Source organism: Rhinopithecus roxellana, chromosome 5, assembly GCF_007565055.1.
Source record: "Rhinopithecus roxellana isolate Shanxi Qingling chromosome 5, ASM756505v1, whole genome shotgun sequence".
Taxonomy (NCBI): Eukaryota; Metazoa; Chordata; class Mammalia; order Primates; family Cercopithecidae; genus Rhinopithecus; species Rhinopithecus roxellana.
In genome coordinates, this window is record NC_044553.1 from 19,824,676 (window position 1) to 19,845,246 (window position 20,571).

Genomic DNA, 20,571 nt, shown 5'->3' on the forward strand with positions numbered 1-20,571 from the left:
ACAACAATAACAACAACAACAACAACAAAAACCCAAATAGCCAAAGCAATACTGAGACAGAAAAATAAAACTGGAGGCATCTCACTTCCTGATTTAAAATTACTTTACAAAGCTATCGTAACAAAAACACTATGATGCTGGCATAAAAACAGAAACCTGGACCAATGGAACAGAACAGAGAGTCCAGAAATAAATCCAAACATATATGGGTACCAAGAGGACATAACAGGGAACAGAAAGTGTCTTCAATAGATGGTGCTGGGAACGCTGGATTTCCACATGCAAAAGAATAAAATTGGACCCTTACACACAATACACAAAAATCAACTCAAAACTGATTAAGAAACCTAAATATAGAACCTGAAACCATAAAGCCCCTAGAATAAAACATAGGAGAAAAGCTCCTTGACACTGGCCTTGGCAATGATTTTTTCGATATCACACCAAAAGCTCAGGCTACAAAAACAAAAATAAAGGAGACTACATCAAATTAAAAAGCTTCTGCACAGCAAAGAAAACAATTAACAAAATGAAAAGGCAACCTACTCACTGGGAAAAAAAAAAATAACTGCAAACCATATAACTGATAAGAGGTTAATATCCAACATTTATACAGAACTCTTATAACTCAATAGCAGAAAAACAACTCGATTAAATAATGGGCAAAACATCTAAACAGACATTTTTCCAAAGAACATATACAAAAGGCCAACAGGTATATGAAAAGGTGCTTAACATCACTAATAAAGGAAATGCAAAGTAAAACCACTATGAGATTATCACCTCACACCTATAAGAATGGCCATTATAAAAAAGATAAGAGATAACAAATGTTGGTGAGGGTGTGGAGAAAAGGGAACCCTAGTACGTGTTAGTAGGACTGTAGATTGGTGCAGCCATTATGGAAAACAGTATGGAGGAGGTTCCTAAAGACATTAAAAATAGAACTACCACATGACTCAACAATCCCTCTTCTGGGTATATATCCAAAGGAGATACAATCATCGCCTCATAAAGACATCTGCACTCCCATATTCACTGCAGCATTATTCACCACAGCCCAAGATATGGAAACACTGTAAATGCCCATTGATGAATGACCAGATAAAGAAATGTGGTATGTATACATAATGGAATATTTTTCAGCCTAAAAAAGAGATTTATGCCACAACCTAGATGAATCTGGAAGACATTATACTAAGTGAAATAAGCCAGACACACAAAGAAAAATATTGCACAATCTCACTTATATACAGAATATTTTTTAAAAAAGAGCTCCACGTCTGTAATCCCAGCACTTTGGGAGGCCAAGTCGGGCACATCACGAGGTCAGGAGATGGAGACCATCCTGGCTAACACGGTGAAACCGTCTCTACTAAAAATCCAAAAAGTTAGCCAGGCATGATGGCGGGTGCCTGTAGTCCCAGCTACTCCAGAGGCTGAGGCAAGAAAAGGGCGTGAACCCAGGAGGCAGAGCTTGCGGTGAGCTGAAATCGTACCACTGCACTCCAGCCTGGGCGACAGCATGAGACTCCGTCTCAAAATAAATAAATAAAATGAAATAAAATAAAACAAAAAAGAGCTCAAGTACACAAGAAGACTGAAACAGGGGTTATCATGTGGGAAGAAGGTAAGGATGGAAAATAGCAGACATGTAGGATGAACAAGTTCAGAGATCCTAATGTACAACATGAAGACTAAGGTTAATAAACTTGTACTGTATTACAGAATTTTGTTAAATACATTTTTAGCTGCTCTTGTCATGAAAAACTATGTGAGATGATAGATATGTTCATTTGTTTGTCTACAGTAACCACTTTACTATTTATTTGTATCCCATAATATCATGTTATAAACCTGAAATATACATAATAAAATTTACTTAAAAAAATACACACACACACACACACACACACACACACACACACACACACACAAAACCTTCTTCATTGGAAAATAACACTGAACAGAGGTCATACAATTTGGAAAGGAAAAATGTGTACCATGTATACAGGTTTTTATGTATTTTTTTAATGGGTAATGGTTGTAATGAAAATATTTTTGGTAAGTATGCTTCCATTAAAGCTGGAGAAGTAAATTTACAATGAATTCTGGCTTTAGTATAAACAAAATATTTAAACTTAGAATAAAGTCAAGTTTTAATACACCTACTTTCAGTTTTTGATATTTTTTCAAGTACTTTAATGCCCTAAAAAATTAATGTTCTAGAAAAACATCATAGGAGTGCACATTCTTCCTTTTGCCTTGGGCTTCAAATGTCTCAACATGGCATTGCCAGATCCTGTCTTGATTCAGATTTTTGCTATTTTGTTTACCATGGATTTCTTTGCATTAATTTTCTTAAAATATTGTATTAAAATGTAATTTATCTTAAAACAAAAAGAAACAAGAGTCATTTAAGGCCAGAAGTTTAAGATCAGCTTGGGAAACAGCAAGATTCTGTCTCTACAAAATAATTAGCTGGGAGTGGTGGCACATGCCTATAGTTCCAGCTACTCAGGAAGCTGAGGCAGAAGGATCACTTGAGCCCAGGAGTTCGAGGCTGTACTGAGCCACAGTTGCACCACTGCACTCTAGCTTGGGTGACAGAGCAAGACCCTGTCTCAAAAAACATGAATGAATGAATGAATGAATGAATGACTGTTAGCTGGGCATTGTGGCCCACGTCTACAGTCCCACCTACTCAGGAAGCTGAGGCAGGAGGATCACTTCAGCCCAGTAGTTCAAGGCTGCAGTGAACCATGACTGCACCACTGCACTCCAGCCTGGGCAACAGAGTGAGACCCTGCTAAAAAAAAATAAAAAATAAAAAGAGAGGCACTAACCCAGAAATAAGTCACTGAAGAGAATAATTTGCTCACCGTGGGGATAAGAGGACTCATGTGTCTGACTATTCACTTACAAGGCATGTGAGCAGAGCTTCTGTTTGCTCGTATGTTAAATGGGGTAACAGTACCTGGTCCCTCAATATTACCAGTTGCAAGGTCACTGAATGTTTAAAACAATTGTGATATTTAAATCACCATACAATATGTTTTTTAAGCATCAGACTAGAGAATTACCAAAATATTGTATACTGTTAACTTAAGTAAACATTCATGGACATATCTATTGGTGTAAAAGGCAATACATGTATAAAATATAGATGGGAAAACTATAAATACCAGAATCCACTTGCATAAAAAAGGCCTCAACATGGCACTAAAAATGCCTATTTTAAATTTCTTCACTACTTCTCTGGTATACATAAAGAATTCTTACAACTCAGTAGCAGAAAAACAACTCAATTAAAATATGAGCAAAGCATCTAAACAGACATTTTTCCAAAGAACATATACAAAAGGCCAACAGGTATATGAAAAGGTGCTCAACAAATCCTACAGTCACAAATAGAAGACTTTAAAAGCACATAGAACACCTTGGAATTTTTTTTTTTTTTTCAAAATGAAACTGCGTTGATAAAATGCAAATGATCTCTGGTCTCAGATTTGTCTTTCAGAGCCCCTAGGGGGCTCACAGAAAGCAGGAAATATTCTTTACTTGGGTATATGCAATGGTAAGGGGCATAGCATACTAGTTAAGAGAGCAGGAGCACAGACTTGGAGTCAGACAACCTGGGTTTGAATCCTTGTTCTACTTACTAAATGTGTGGCTTAGTTTCCTCATCTGTATAATGGGGAAAATAAAGCTGTCCTCAGGTTTAGTGAGAATTGCTAACAAGGTTTAAAAATTATCAAATAAAAAAAAAATTATCAAATAGAATTCTTGGCACACAACCTTCTCCAATATATGGCAGTTACTGTTCTCTTTATTAGTAAGTAATGTATTTGGAAGTACGTGCCTACAGTAGAAGAAGGCCAATTAAAAGAGAATTCTCTTTGGCATGTAGCAAATGGTAGTAACACTTTTCTATACTTTAATTGCACAGAAAAGAGTTGGAGGCAACAGTCTCTAGAGACAATGATTTATCCCCTCAAACTAAGGACACAAAATGAGAAATGACAGAGGAAGCACCTCTTTTCTCTATACTGCAAAAGAGCTTGTGCAAATTAAATGAGGTGACATGCAAAGATCACATAATAAAGTTAAATAAAAGCTGGCACTTGCTACTTCTTACATAGTTTAGTCTTCTTTCCCTGTGTTAGTTTTATAGGGAAAAATGAGTTGATAATTTAAAAATGCTATTAGGTTCAGATCTTGTCTTCGCTTTTCAATATTCCAGATAATTCAGTTTGTACCTCCTGGCTACTTTGAGGAAGGTAATTTTTTAATATATGCCCACCATGAAACAGACTAGTTTATGTTAAAGCTGAAAGAAAATCAGTATCTGCTATGTTCAGATTATACATTAGGCAGCATAATGCCACATGGACATGAGTATATAATACAGACACTTAAATTTTCCAAATACACAATCTGATAAAGAGCAGAGATTGGCAGTACTGAAATTAGATAATGCAGTGGGTGCTGGAGTCAGAACTGAGTCTGAATCCTGCTTCCCCACTTGCTAACTGCTTCCTGACATGAAGAGAAATGAAATGTTCTGAGCCTGCTTCCTCCACTGCAACAAGGGGATAAGAGTACCTTTCTCACAGACCTGTTATGAAGATTAAACAACATATATAGTGCCCAGTTTTATTCCTGGCAAAATAATTGGTACTCGATACATCTTAGTCTTTTACCTCTCACTTCTGAACACAAACAGGAGATCACAAAACAGTGTGGGATGATGAAGAGAACCAGCAGGATGATGAAGAGAACCAGGCAGCTCTGCAGTTTTAGTTGGCACAGCACAGCCTGGTGGGGAGGCCAGGACACCGCAGCGCCAGGCAAGGTCACAGGCTGTACAGGCGGTGCTGTGACAGCCTCTTGAGAGCGTGATCCTGGCCAGAAGGCAGTCAGCTAGCAAAAACCCCAAGCACAATGGAATGGCATTCGTAATCATTACGAGGCTGAAATACAAACATGTACTTCATGAAAAGGCTTTGAGATATTTCTTACATTCTTAAGACAAAAAGACCTTCACTTAATAATTGGATTTGGAAGAGATCACTCATCTACTAACCACTGGGGTGGTTTTCTTCCTTTTATTAATATTAATGCACCAATACCTTACAAAAGATATATCATACAATAATATTTTTTAAAGTTCTTGAGCAAAAAAGGCTCAGTATGTAAAATTTATAAAGCAAGGAAGCTGTCCATCTGCATAGATGCTACAGCCATAAAGAACTTTTTTATGTGGCTTTTTAAAGTACTGTACTGTGTCCAAAATATTTCCTTTTTTTCTTCCAAACTCATAGATCAGAGTTTCTGACTTAGAAATTAGCAAAATCTAGGAGTCCTGCACAAACTCCAATTCTGTTTGTTTGTTTGTTTGTTTGTTTGTTTGTTTGTTTTCAACCTCAAGGCTCTGGCATATGCAGTCCACATGGCTGAAAATGGAACAAAAAGCTCCTGTGTATTCAGACTACTGCCCTTTTAATCATACTGTAAAAGAGAGCATGGAATGACAGCACAGGAGAGGACAGAACAGGATCTGTGTTTACTCCATGCTGACCAGTATGAAACCCATTTATTTTATCAAAAGGTGAATGTATACTCTCATCAACAAAATGATGGGCCAAAAGAAACAACAACATCAAAGCAATCAACCAAAATAAATTGTTTGGAATGCTCTATCAATGTTAAACCAATTATCATAGTTCAATAAATCAGAGATACTATTAGTCATAATTGCAATGCTTTAAATACTATAAAATGTGGGCTTCTTAGTAATAAATTCAGAATAATTTACAGTGTATTCCAAAATAATTCTTAAAATGAATTTAAATTACCTACATGATGCTTTTTACAAAGAGAACCCTTCAACCACTTTCTCAGAGTAATAAATTTTTAAGTGCTAGCTTCTTTAACACACACACACACACAGACTCCATTAACTCTCTTACAAAGTCACTGTCTTTCTAGTCTATTCAGCTTTTACAAAATAAGACCTCACAGTGAATTATAATTTAATAAGATAACTTTATACATGGTAGATCATCAACTGTTAAATTAAAATAAACAGATTTTAATGAATTTGAATGACTGCAGGCTTCCTTTGCTGTTGGTTTAAATATTCATGCTGCAGTATCTCTATTTCTGTTGCACAGTTCAGGTAACAAAGAGATGACAAGCAGTGGGCTGGGCACTGTGCTCAGTGCTTGGGGTCCAAACATGAAGACACACACTTCCTACACTTCCTTACAGTCTAGTTACAGAGTAAAAACAGTTCATATTGACTGTATGCTTATGTGGTATTTATAAGTGATACATATTTTATGGATCTTATTCTCACAATCGTGCCATGAAGTAGGTGTTAATATTACCTTATTACTGAGACTTAAATAACCCTCCTAGGTCCAAGATTACACAGTTATTAAGTGGTAGAGCTGGGATTTAAAGGCCTGTTTCACCATGATGGAAGTTAGACAGCCTCCCCCAACACATTATTTCTATACAAGCAAGGCACTCCCATGCAGGGCAGGGAGTGGTACTACCTAGCAGGATGCCCGGGGGCTGAGGGTGAGAGAGCTGGTTCTTGCCCAAAGCATCCAGGTATAGTATCGGAGTTAGATCTTGAAGCAGACATTGCCAAGGAGATAAGTGATGAACTAAGTTTCTCTTTGCTTGCTTTAAAGGACTAGAAAACTGGTGGATTAGTTCTAACTTACAGATTTATGGCAGAAATACCAAGAATTCCTTCAGAGAAGATCCTAGAGAAGGAAACTGGTTGACCGTCCAGTATGGACTTGGAAAATACAACACCGCCATGGCAGCCTGTGTGAAGAGCAAAATGTCTTCACTGCATTGTACCTTGAACTGCTGCTCAGCTGCACTATGTGCCTGTTTTTCTGGTTTGTTTGGAACTTAAAACTTTACTGAAAGCTATGACTGATGGAAACTCCAGATTCTTGCTTTTAAGTCAATTCATAACATCTTCCAGACTTCACTAGTACTGCACATTCTTGTCACTATTTAAAAAGCTGTGAGTTCTAGAACCAGAATAACAAAAAATTCCTGGCAAACATTCTGCTCATGGTGCTAGCCCTCATACTACTATTTTTCTAAGCTTCACGTTGTGACCTAAGAATGAGCAGCATTTCTTTTTCTTTTAACTGATATTTGGGAGAACAGGGTTCACTTTCTTCACATTAATCATGTCCCACCCCCTAAATCCTACTCCAAAACTTAGAAAAAAATACAAATTTGTTCATTTAAAGCTCACCTAATGTAGGTGTACTTTTCTCTTCATACATTAGCATAGTAAGTCAACGTCTGGCTCTTGCTGCAGAAGCCACATGAAATAACCCTGTTAACTTCCTAAGAAAACCTAAACAAGAGCAAAACCCTTATGCAATGAAAGAAAAACAAAGCACTGTCAGAAGACAGTAGAATAGGCTGGGCGCGGTGACTCACGCCTGTAATCCTAGCACTTTGGGAGGCTGATTCGGGTGGATCACCTGATGTCAGGAGTTCAAGACAAGCCTGGCCAACGTGGTGAAATCCCCATCTCTACTAAAAATACAAAAATTAGCCAGCCATGGTGGCATGTACCTATAATCCCAGCTACTCAGGAGGCTGAGGCAGGAGAATCGCTTGAACCCAGGAGGCGGAGGTTGTAGTGAGCCCATATCGTGCCACTGCACTCCAGCCTGGTCAAGAGAGTGAGACTCCGTCTCAAAAAAAAAAAAAAAAAAAAAAAAAAAAAAAAAAAAAAGCCGTAGAATCGGCTCAGATGAGTAAGCAGCACAAGGATAAAGAAGAGTTTTTGTTACAAATACTTACAAAAAGACGGAGCTCAAAAAGAAGCATTGCACATCCATTTCCTTGACAAAATTTGCATTCCAGAGTTCTAACTTTTCTCCTGAAAGATCTGTATGGATTTTTGTTAACAGACTCATTCTCTCATTTCTTCCCACTACTAGATTTTGAACCTTGGTTTCAAGACTTTCTTTTCTCTGTTTTCATTAAATAGAGACCTGCCCAACAATTACTATAGAACATCATTTTGTCACAAGCTTGGGTCCCCTTTTTGAAAGCAGCTATCACACCTTCTACTCAAACACAGAACTCACTCCAACTTTTGGGACTTTTTGTCTGTACTAGAATAAAGTTCTTCACTGAAATTTACTTAAGGTCACAAATTCTGCAAATTGGTCCCATTAAATAATGATATCAAGGCCACAGTTCTTCAAACTGCAGATGAAATACATTCACAGTTCAGTACAGTACAGTTTACACTCATCTCTAAGTCTGAGATTAGGAAATTATTAACTGGTTTCCAACTAGTTTCAATACTAGATTGAAGTTTAAATAGTTTTATTGTGTGGACTTTAATTTTTATTAAAAAATAGTAAACTGCAATTTTTTTCCTGACTTTCTAAGCAAATATAGAAAAAGTAGGAACAAGAGGCAATAGAAAAAACAAGTGCAGTTAACAGATTTGTGTCTTTTATATGCCATTTACAAAAAGAGAAGGGATTTCAGCATGTGCTTTGAAAATGCCTAGGAGCTAGTTTCTAAAACTGCACCATTACTTGCTATATATTTTTTCTACATAAGGCATCCAATTCCTACAAACAAATACAAGTACTACCACTACAAAAAACTGGAGTGTTCTCCTGTTATGTGACAAAGGGCCAGCTTTATACCCTTATCAAAGTCACGGAGTGTGGTCTGGAGGAGTGGTAGAATCACGCTAAAACATGAATCTCTGCACTCACATGCTTGCTTGTCCACTAAAATTGTTCTATAAACAATTTTAGGTTAGTGCAGAGGTACATTCATTTTTAAAAATCTATTTACATTTGATATTTTTCAAACATCATTTCATTATGTAGCACAAGTCCTTGACACACAGAATAACTCTTCCCAATAAAATAAACACTACTAGAATCTCCAAGAGATAACTCTGGGGCTGGTTTAGAAACCCAGTTAATTTTCCTTAGTAGAAAGTTATTTTCTACTAGCTGTTGGGCTTACTACATGGTGGTTTATGCACAAGCGATTCTGTAAATCTCAATGTCCTGTGCCAAACGTTCCTGATTACGAATTCAATCCCCTTTTTTTTTTTTCTCACTCTGTTGCCCAGGCTGGAGTGCAGTGGTGCAATCTTGGCTCACTGCAACCTCCCAGGTTCAAGCGATTTTTGGGCCTCAGCCTCACCAGTAGCTGGGATTGCAGATGCCTGCCACCACACCCAGCTAATTTTTGTATTTTTAGTACAAAATACAAAAATTAGACCATGTTGGCCAGGCTGGTCTAGAACTTCTGACCTCAAGTGATCCACCCGCGTCAGTCTCCCAAAGTGTTGAGATTACAGGAGTGAGCCACGGTTCCCAGCCCAATCACTGTTTTTTAAGTTAACATTCAATAAGAATTCCATCACTAACGTGGGTACAACTTTTGTTTTCTTGTTTTCTTAAACTACAGAAGTTACTGGCATTGAGTTTGGCTGACACAGCATTTCCTGGGAGCTAATTAAAGGATGCTCTTCCATAGTCAATTTGTGAATGGGCAACCTCACAATCCTTCTATCTATTATTCAACATTAAATAAGTTGTAAACACGCCTGGATAATTGGACTTATTAATTATGCAATGAAAACCAGAAGCACATGGTTAAAAAGCCTTAGAGAAAAAAATCATTTTCTTTATATCTCCCTACACTTTCAGAACCCAAGAAATGAGTTGCAGTTGTATGAGTTATTTAGTTAACGGAGCTATATTGAATCAAAAGCAAATATTCAAGTTTTGAGGACTCTATTAAATTTCATAGCACTAGGCTCGAGTGACTGCTTTCCCCTCCTCCTTGCTGATAGTCACCACCGTGAACAAAGCTTCTATCTGTAGAATCTTCTGTCACTCAGTTGTGCTGGCATAGTAATAATAGGAACATCCTTTTCTTTTGATGCATCTTTTCATCTTAAGAAGAACATAGTCAAAGAGTCTTAATGGTTTCAACAGTATTACAAGTGACTTAGGGAAACATACTCAAAGACTGTTAATGGGTTAGACAGTATTATAAGTGATTTAAGTCATCCCTTACATATGGTGTCTTTAGTTACCTTTTGAAGAGGCTATAATCTTACATTTCTTTAAGAAGCCACTTAAAGACTGGTTTTCTCCTAAGTCACACTTCTTTGGCAAGAAACTGAATTCATTAAGTGGCTCCCCAAAATAAGATTCCCACCTCCTATCACAGGGAGGGATATCACAGCATTCATTTCATAAAACTTTCAAGTTCCTGTATTATGCTTATAGAATCAAGGCTCCTAGAACACAGAAGCCTTCTAATATTTGAAAACCTTAGGGGTACATGTGAGTGTGTGCCTGTGTGTATGTGCAGAGTATTTCCAAACTACTGTAAAGAGATACCCCTATTTGCTAAGTTTCTAAGAACAGTTCAGTTCTCTAAAAAAAAAAAGGCAGTACCAGAGGCTGCATGCTTTGTTTGACTCTCTCCCAGATAGTTCTTAGCATTAGATGGCTTTGGTTTTTCAGAAAAAGGTTCATGGAAAGGTTTTAAGTGTATAAATTTAATTGTTTTCTTCCTAAAGACAGAACTGAATTCAATTTCCAAATCGATCTTCATGATGGCAAAAAATACCCCCAGAAACAGAAAGACAAGAATGAGGAAACTGTGGCTATTTTGGTCAGCTTCAGTTTCTTCATCTCCGTGGATTATCCTGTCTCCAGTCTCCTGACGCCTTCCTTGAGTGACCTCACACAGAGCTCTCTAGCTGTCTCATCCATTTCTTACAAAGAATATCCAGCATACCAGATGCAGCAAGGCCACCAGGGCTTGTATTTGCTCCCTGATCCTTTCTTCCTGCTGTTCTCAAAGAATCGTTTTAGACCAGGACAGAGCATTGCTTCAGGTAGCCTGCTTCTTTTATACTGGATAATCTTCATCATCATCATCCTCTTGCTTGTATGCTTTTCTAAAGTAAAGTAAAACCTATTCACAGGCCCATGTTCTGCCAGGGCTGTAAGCCTTATGAGCCAGGATGGTGCCCAGAGCCTTGTGGGAAGCTGCTTCTTATCCTGAGCTATCTGCAGCCCAAGACTTGGGAGTTGTGGTTACCTCAACTGCCATAAGGCATCCTCCTCAAAGTGCAGAGTAGACCCTCTTGCCTCTAAAGCTCTTTGACAACACATTCACAAATTCACAAAGGAAAGTTGCTCCTGACACAAAGGCAAGGCTTTGGAGTAACAAGAAACCTAGAGACAGGAGCTACTCTGTAATAGTAGTTGAACTCTGTAATAGAGTTCAACTCACCACTGAAGATTGTGTACCAAAGAAGAGATGCCCACCTCCCTAGCCACACCAGCCATTAGCATGGTGCATACAGAAAACGCCCTAGTAAATAACTGAGGGTGCCAAGGCAGAAGAGCAGACTAGCCATGTGTATGCAGCACTCAGTTCTCTATCCAACAACCATTTCTTTCACCTTGCACCAGCCACTGCAACTCGGATCCTCTGTTGCTGCAAGCATTCAGCATGATGCATAGCATCATTCCCAGTACCCCAAACATGACAGTGGTCAGCTTCCTATGGGAATGGCTTCCCTCTATTCTCCCACCACCACTGCCACCTTGGCACATACTCAGCTTGTGTCACTGCTGAAAGAAAGGCAGGAATGAGTGGCCAATGACTAGGGGAATGAGGAGCCAGGGCTGAGGAGCCATAGTGAGGGAGGGAGAATAGGCAAGGCGAAGGGCACGGTAACCAGCTGCAGCAAACAAAAGTCATTCAACTTAAGGAGTTCAATTGTGTGCAGGAGTCTAGGCAGAGCTAGGGCTCTAGAACCAAGATGGCATTCTGGTAAGAGCACATCTGAGCATCAGACAAGAGAACAGGGCTGTGGATCAGACTCTGGCAGGCTCAATGTAGCCAGTAGTTGTATGAATGGTTTACAGCTGAGACAAAGAGTATGTAATGGAATAACCAAGACAAGAGAAAAACAATTTATTAGGAGTACACCTCCAAATTAGGGAACCAGGAGCTCTGCTGAAGTTGCAGGGGCTGGGCAATGGAAGAAGAGTTACTAGCACCAAGACAGATCTAGATAACAGGGTTCAGGCCTAGGCTTTTATAAGATTTCTGTTGATGCAGAAGCTACTGACGCAAGGCCAGGTGGAAACAAGTAATTGGGAGCACCAGGTTGGTGTACAGAATGGGTAGGTGAGATAAAGCACTAGCCTCCAGCAGGTAATCTTGTTAAATGAATAGAGAGATAGATTGAATGAGGCCAACAAGAGTGTCAATAGGAGTATCTTGAGCCCAAAATGGTAGAGCCAAACTTTGACACTGGAAACGGCCACAAACAACTAAAAGATGCTCATTATGGTTCAGCCCTATTCCCAAATAAGGTCCTCCTGTAGAGAGACCATGTCTGAAATATGGAGACAGCATGTCAATGTGGCAATGTAGATTTAGAATCAGACAAGTCTGAAACTCAATTCTGTCTCTTACTAGCTGTGACTCTGGCAGATTACTTAACTTCTGTGAGCCTCAATTTCCTTATCTGCAAAATTAGGTTGCCAATAACTTTTATAATAATAGATTTTGTCATAAGGTTTTGTAATAACTAAATTAGTGAGCATATTAAACAGAATACCTGGCCGAAGGCTCAGTGCTCAATAAATGATAGCTATTATTATTCTTACAAATAGTCATAGTAGTATACATAATACCACTATTGCACATGGAAACACTCCTTTTTACGTATATTGTCTATAATAACAACAACATTATGAATAGTAGTATGGGCAACCCCAGACTTAACAAGCGAATCTGTTTCTGGTAACATCTGAAAGTCAAACCACAGTAAGTTAAAGGCTGCTTACAACGAAATTTGTAACTTTACTCTGAATCTGGTGTTATGCCAGTAAGTTGCATTCTATGCCACACAAATAAAACCATCACATCCTTTATCTCCCTCCCTCCCTCCCTCCTTGCCTTCCCTCATGTATTGCCAGCACTGACTGCAACATCTTGGCAATCACTTGGAAGGGAGTTGGCACTGGTATAGGTCACATTTCCATCTCCATTAGGAAATGGTAAGTACAAGTTTAGGTGCTTATTACAAGGAGAGGAGGTGAATGTGAGGGGAGTAAAAAAAAAACCTTTTTTTAGAGATGGGGTATTGGTATGTTGCCCAGGCTGAAGAGCAGTGGCTATTCTCAGGCACAGTCATAGCTCACTGCATCCTTAAACTCCTGGGCTCAAGTGATCTTTCTACCTCAGCCTCCTGGGTAGCTGGGACTACAGGTATGCATCACCATGCCTGGCTCAAGAGTAAAAATTTTTTAAGTCAGATATGGTAATCTACAAGTTGTATCTTCTCATTTGAGAGTCATCTACATTTGTACAGTGCTTTATAATTCTTATACATAAACTATCATATTCGACTTCAAAATAACTGTAAAGGAAGCAGGATAAATACGATCTCTGGCTCATGGAAAATAAAATTTATGAAGCTCAGAGAGGTTCCGGTGACTTACTCCAGGTCATACACTGTGAAATGGTGGAATCAGGCTATAACCTGGATCTCTAGATTTGTAATTTGGTGCTTGTCCACCATAATTGGTCTATGCATGACCTGTGGGGTTAGAGCAGCAGGTACATTTATTTTTAAAAATCTATTTATATTTGATATTTTTCTCACTTGAAAGAAGCTCTGATTTCTTAGAAAAGTAGCCTGCTTCTGAAATGGCCTCATTTTGTTAATTTTATAAGTACAAAATTTAATTATATTTATGGAAAAAATAATCTCCTTAAATTTGATTATCACTTCAGTTGATTTTAATGTATTCAGTATTTTAAAGTTACCTTGAACATACTAAATTGAAAATAGTATTTGCATTGTATTATGTTGGAAAATATTTCCTTTACGGACTAGTAAATTATTTACTGCCCTCAGAGATAAATTATTCACTATAAAAATGCTTTTATGAGTAAAATCATATGATGTTTATTTTGACAGTTTAAGGTTCAAAGAGCCCTCATATTTTAATTTTTTTAATGGCACTTTTGCTTCTTACAAGTTAACAAAATTATTCAGCTATCTATAAAATAAATGTACTGTTTTATTCAAGGCCCATGTACTTTGACATATATTATGTCAAAATGAGTCAGCTATAGCTACAGTGGATAATATGTTATTTTTTAGCCAAGCTGACTTTCTAGCTCAGCAGGAAGTTCAGCCAATTTTAAGGTCTTTAAAGTGTTATAATCTGGTTATCTGGCAATACTATTAGGATACCCAATATCAATTTTCCTAGGGAGAAGTCAACACCTAAGCCAATACTTGTACCAGTAACTATCTTTTCATATTGTTCAATATCTTATACACACACACACACACACACACACACACACACTTACACTTTAATTCCTTTCTCTGAGGAAATCATCTCATATATTTTGTCCCTAAACACAGCTTTAGCACAGATTTCTTTTTTAAAGTATAAAATCCCTCACTGAAATAAATTCCATTTGTTAAGTAGCAATGACACTTTGTTCACTGCAAAAACAAACTTAGAGAAGCAATCATCAAGATAAACAGAAGGAAGGAAACTAACTAATTGGTTCCAGTCAAAGAAACAAAAGCTTTCCATCTTATTCTTTGGCTGTTTTACTTTAAACACAATTACTTACCAAGTGGCAAAAATGCAAGACGGTTTCCAGCCATGGAGAGCTCATTGAGGCTGGGCAGCTGGCAGAGATGGCGCGGCACATACCATAGACGATTTCGGTCCACAGTGAGGTACTGCAGAGAAAGGCACATGTGAAGCCTCTCGGGTAAAGTTAGCAAACGATTGGTAGAAATGTCTAGTGTCTGCAGCTCCTTCAAATCGCCAACCTCTACAACCAAAATCAAAATTGCATCCTTATGAACTGAAATAAACAAAATGAATCAATATTATAACAGTTTAACCAAATGAAATCAGTAGCTGCAACTATTTCCATAAACAGAATGCTGAAGTGCAGGAGTTTTGGTGAAAATGCAAATAATCCAACCTAGGTGGGTGTCTTTAAATTACCCTGCCAGAATTTCTTAAATGGAGAAAAGGGCTGGCTGGCATGGAGAAAAAAAGAGACACAAAGTGGTGAGTCTGAACCAGAAGTCTGTCACTATGGCTTCTGCATCTTGATGAGTCAAGTTTGTTGCCAGGGTGAGAAAAGAACAATTACAGTCACTTCAAGGAACCTGGTTTTTGCTACTTGTGTGATTTTACCATCCATCTAAGAAGAAAATAGATTTATGAATAATAGCAATGAAGTAAGTGCAACTCGTTCATATGAGCTAAATAGATTTCTGGAGTAGAAATTAGAATGTCTTTCGGAAATGTTCATCATGGTAAAGATTATAACAATAAAATGAGATACAGTTTAACATTTTTAGATTTTGTTTAGGTATGTGGCACCTTTTAAAAAAACCCAAAGTATACATACCCTATAAAGATTTACTTTAATTCCCAAATTAAATACTTCCATTTACTCCATAATTTCCTCATCATTGATGCCCACAGTCGTCATCTGTTCCATGGTGAGTACAATTGGGTCCTTTTCATACATCAAATCACTTAAGACTTGAGTGAAGATTAGGAAGTTCCTTACTAGGAACTTAGTCCCTCAGGGAAAATCACCATTTTAGGGGAAGGACATTTACTCTTTTTCAGGACAGCACATTATACTGAAGACCTACAGTCAGCATTGTGCAGGACAAGTCTACTTTCACATCATGGAGACTTAGATGTCGAAGACCACTCTTCCCCTTCTTTCATCCTGTCCCTATTCCTGAGCCATTCCTCCTAGGTTAAGATTTCCCAGGCTCTACCACTTGACAGTACCCTACTGTGCACATTCCAGTTTGTATAACAGTTGGATTAGTATTAGCTATGTCTTCTCTACTGGATAACAGTCTTCTGCCATCTTGGATGCTCAACTGAACAGAGTAGCTTTTCTCATTGCTACAGACTAGGTGGTGGTAAACTATGGCTCACAGGCCAAATCTATCCCGTGGCCTGCTCTTGTCATGCCTGCAAGCTGAAACTGGTCTTTTTTTTACATTTTTAAAGGATGGTAAACAACAATAAAAACAAAGGACATGTGACAGAGACCATATGTGGCTTGCAACACCTAAAAATATTTACTATCTGGCCATTTACAGAAAAGGTTTGCTGATCTTTGCTATAGACCTTTTGTTAGTAGGAGAATTTAAAATAATTGTTTTACTTTATAAAAGTAATACAAGTCCAAAATACCCTAACTCGTAGTTATTTTTCTAATATTTACAAATTTGTGCTGGGAAGTTCATACATTACTGCTCAATTTCCTCAATACTGAACAAAATATACACCTGCAGTGGAGCAGGCAGGTAGGATTCAGTATACAGCCTGTGACTCTGAAAGGGAGTTTTCTCCTTGAACTTAACTAGTGCACAGGAGAGTCAATTTCACACTTGGCTCCCCGGCACAGTATTCTACCTTGCTAAGCCTGTCTATCTCTTTCACAAAACAAAAATGCTTCTGATTTTGGGTGTGTGGGAATAAAACATGAGGAAGAATCATCGTGTTTTATAAGTCATAAGAAGAAATACAAAGAAAAAGGGAAAAGAACTAAATTTAAAAACCAAAAAATGACTATGTGGGAGAGAAGAGCAACCAATCCCAGACTTAACATGGGCAGTGTCAAGACAAGAATGAGACAAGGCCTCTGCCATTGAGAAGCACATCACACACAACCAACAAGGTGCAAGAGGAGCTCAGAGGTTATGTGAAGGCTTAGAGAAACTCTTCCAAAATTTACTGGAGATGGGAATTTGAATAAGGCACAAAGAAAACATATAAAGGATTCCCAGTAGGGCATGGGGGCAGGGTTAAAACCATGAGGAAAGGCATGCAATAAAACTAAATACAGCTTGCACAATGTGCTCTTTGGGGACCAACAAATGACAAAGACCAATGGGAGAAGAGCAGAAAATAAATTCAATACAGAGAGACAGAGTTTACTGGAGACAGGAATGATAATAAATATTGGGTAGAGGAGCCTGGACTTACTATTGTGAGAATATGACATCTCCTGAAGAATCTTAAAGGATGAAGGGATGTTTTTTGGAAAGGTTAGACGGGCAAATATGCAGAAAGCAATGATATGGAAGGAGATCCTAGGCTGACAAAACGAGTAGGCATTTGACTAGAACAGATGCAGTGCGATAGAATTTGAAGACAAATTCCAGAGGTGCTTTAACAAAAGCATGAGGTAGGCTTGATTTAATATGAAAAATAATAAAATAGGAAAAAGTCAAAGACAGTTACAAGCTTCTAGACTATTACACTTTAAGTGTGCTGATGCCAATTCTAAGAATTTATTTTTATAGAAAAACAATAAAAATGTCATCAATACCTCTGAATTGCATTATTTACAAACCATCTACTTAAAGGTATTTGAAAAAAATCCATCAAAATGTACATGAAAGCAAGTAACATAAATGATTTTGAACATATTTCAAAAATAATTAAATGTGCAAAAAAGTGTTTTTACATGGCTGCAAAAATTACTAAGGCCTGCACTTTTTTTTCATTATTGTAAAATGGGGCAACAAGGTGTGATTATGAATTTAAATTTTGATGAGAAATATTAAAAGACTTAAGCTTGATAAAGACCAAGTAGGATAAATACAAAGAGACCCACACCTATACACATCATAATCAAACTATAAAAGATAAAGATACATAAAAAATCTTGAAAGCATCAATAGAAAAATGGCTCATCATGTTCAGAGGCAACAAGAAGATAACTAAAAATATACAGTTAAAAAAGTTGGCACAGTAATTGAAATTGCACACTAAAAATATTTATCTAACATTAAAAAAGGCAATAAAAGGAGAGGTACAGGGAAAAAATACAAGATATGTAGACTACACATGGCAAAATGGTTGATGTATTAATAAACGTAATCATATCAATAATTATATTAAATGTGAACAGACTAAATAACCCAGTCAAATGGGAAGGCTGTCAAATGCATAAAAAACAATATGCTATCCATAAGAAATACACTTTAGATTTAAAGGCACAAATAGGTTGAAAAGTAAAAGGATGGAAAAAAATACATACCATGCAAAAAGTAACAAAAGAGAGAGCAGCTATATTCATATCAGAAAAATCAGACAAGAAATACTATAAGAGGCAAAGAGGAATATTTCATAATAGTAAAATGGATAATACTTTAGAAAAATAAGTCAACTATAAATATATAGACATCTAAGGAGAGTCCAGCATTATATAAAGTAAAAAACTGACAAAACTGGAAGGACAAGCAGACATTTCAACACGATAGATGGAGATTTGAATACATTACTCTCAATAAAAATAAAACAACTAAACAGAAAACCACCAGGAATATAGAAAACTTAAAACTACACAATCAGCCAAATGGGCCTGGGCCATAATTCTAACAGACACACTCCTGAGAACCATAATGCCAAATGTTGAAATCCTGAAAGATCCAAAATCCATAGAGTGTAAAATCTTGAATGAAAATCACAATCCTGAAAGATCAAAATCCCAAAAGTATAATTCTGGAAAGAAATAATTTTTAAAAATTCCTTTTTAAAAAAAGACATGTATTTATTTTATAAAGAGGGTTTATTTTAGAAACATAAAAACCTAACAATACTTGATAGGTCACTTTACACAATAAAATAGGCAATAAAAACATATATTTGTGCAAGTATAAACACTCAGATATATTAATCATAGGTACATGGGTATAATAGCTACAAGCAGAAAAATCATATTCATAAGGAAATATGTCAAAAAGCAAAATGCATAAATGAATACCACTATGCTTGGCAACTGTGTGCAGACAGCTTTATAACTGCAGTCAGCTGCATGAAATACCATGTTGAACAACCTAAGTCTTCTGAAGAGATCAATGAAAAACTATGACAGGTCAACCACTGAATACACAGTTATCCATACCCAAAGAGTCAAGATCTCAAGAAATGTTATCTTTCACATATGCAGATGTACAAAATGGACATCTCTTCATTTACTGAGGAAGTTTCAACCTTTTTCATACATGCACAGTGCTTATACCCAAAGTTAACATTGTAATAATGCACTTTCGTGGACTCAAATTTACAAAAATGCAAATTAGAACTCTCGAAATGTTTACACAATTTATACCTCCAGTGTTGGAAATTATGCGAAGATGAAATGCTCAGCATAACAAACTGGCACTATGTGTGAAGGGGCAGAAGTTGTACACCATTGAAAAATTTGGCAGGGGAGATTTCTTGTATTTTTTTGCTTGCACTTTCACTTCTAATATCTTCAAAACACTCTCTCTACTTGTATTTGGAGGGTGGTTGTGGTCTACAAATTTTTGAAGTGTATGCTGTCTATTTGAAAGTCTGGTTATTGCTTGACCATTACAATTAAGTGATTTTCTGTATTCATAGCACCAATTATATTTTAAAATTTATCCTTTACCATTAATTAGCCGCATACACTTAATTTATCACAGCATTTTTGCAAGGGAACAATTTCACTGATCCCTTCCATTGTGTTAGAAGGAATATGGTAAAAAGGAATGATACTTGGCTTCCCCAATACCAAATCTGTATTAGAGGTTTTCAAAAAGACAGAACCAACGAGATACGTATACATATATATGAGAAAGGATTTATTAGGGGAATCAGCTCATGTATGAGAAGTCTCATGACAGACTGTCTGCAAGCTGGAACCCTGGGATATCTACAGTGTGGCTCAGTCCCAGTCCGAAGGCCTCAGAACTAAGGATGCCAATGATGCAATTCTCAGTCTGAGATCAAAAGCCTCAGGACCCGGGGGTCTGCTGGTATAAATCCTGGAGTCTAAAGGATGGCAAGCCTGGAATTTTAATGTCTAAGGCAGCAGGAGAAAAGGCTGTCCCTTCTCTGAGACAGAGACCAATTCGCCCTCAGTATTTTTCTCTCTGGGCCCCTGGCCTACTAGATAGTGCCCACCAGTAATGAGGGCAGATTTTCCCTACCTGGTCCACTCAGACTCATGTGCTAGTCTCCTCTGGAAACCACCTCACAGACACACCCAAAATAATGTTTTACCAAGTTTCTAGGTATTTCTTAATTCAGTCAAGTTGACACCTAAAATTAAGTCCACGAGTCCACTCCTTGTCAACCTGGCACTCATATGCGTCTCCTTAAATCATACCTAATTTCCAAATAAAGACAATAACAAGGTAATAGTTCCACCTAACATGATGCAACTATCCTGGTACAACCAAAATGTACTAAAACTCCTTCCCTAGAATTAGGCTTTCAGGATTTCAACATCCAGCATTTTGATCTTTCACGATTGTGACTTTCAGAATTTTGTATGTTAGGAGTTCTGATCTTTAGGAAATTTGATCTTTCAACATTTGGGGTTCTCACATTCAGGACTGTATCTTTCAGGATTACGATCAGCACTGCAACCAAACTGACCTAA

General features: G+C 37.4%; 1 protein-coding gene across 3 annotated transcripts in view; it reads right to left on the reverse strand.

Moving 5' to 3' along the window:
- The window catches only part of LRRC28 (leucine rich repeat containing 28), a 131,510-nt gene that overhangs the window by 34,679 nt on the left and 76,260 nt on the right, over positions 1-20,571 (reverse strand). For 2 of the 3 annotated variants that reach the window (XM_030930505.1, XM_010382152.2), the window contains exon 6: positions 14,731-14,937. In XM_030930505.1, coding sequence (XP_030786365.1) covers positions 14,731-14,937 — 207 coding nt within the window. Of the gene's footprint in view, positions 1-14,730; positions 14,971-20,571 lie in introns of all 3 variants that reach the window. The other variant, XM_030930504.1, reaches the window with a different exon arrangement.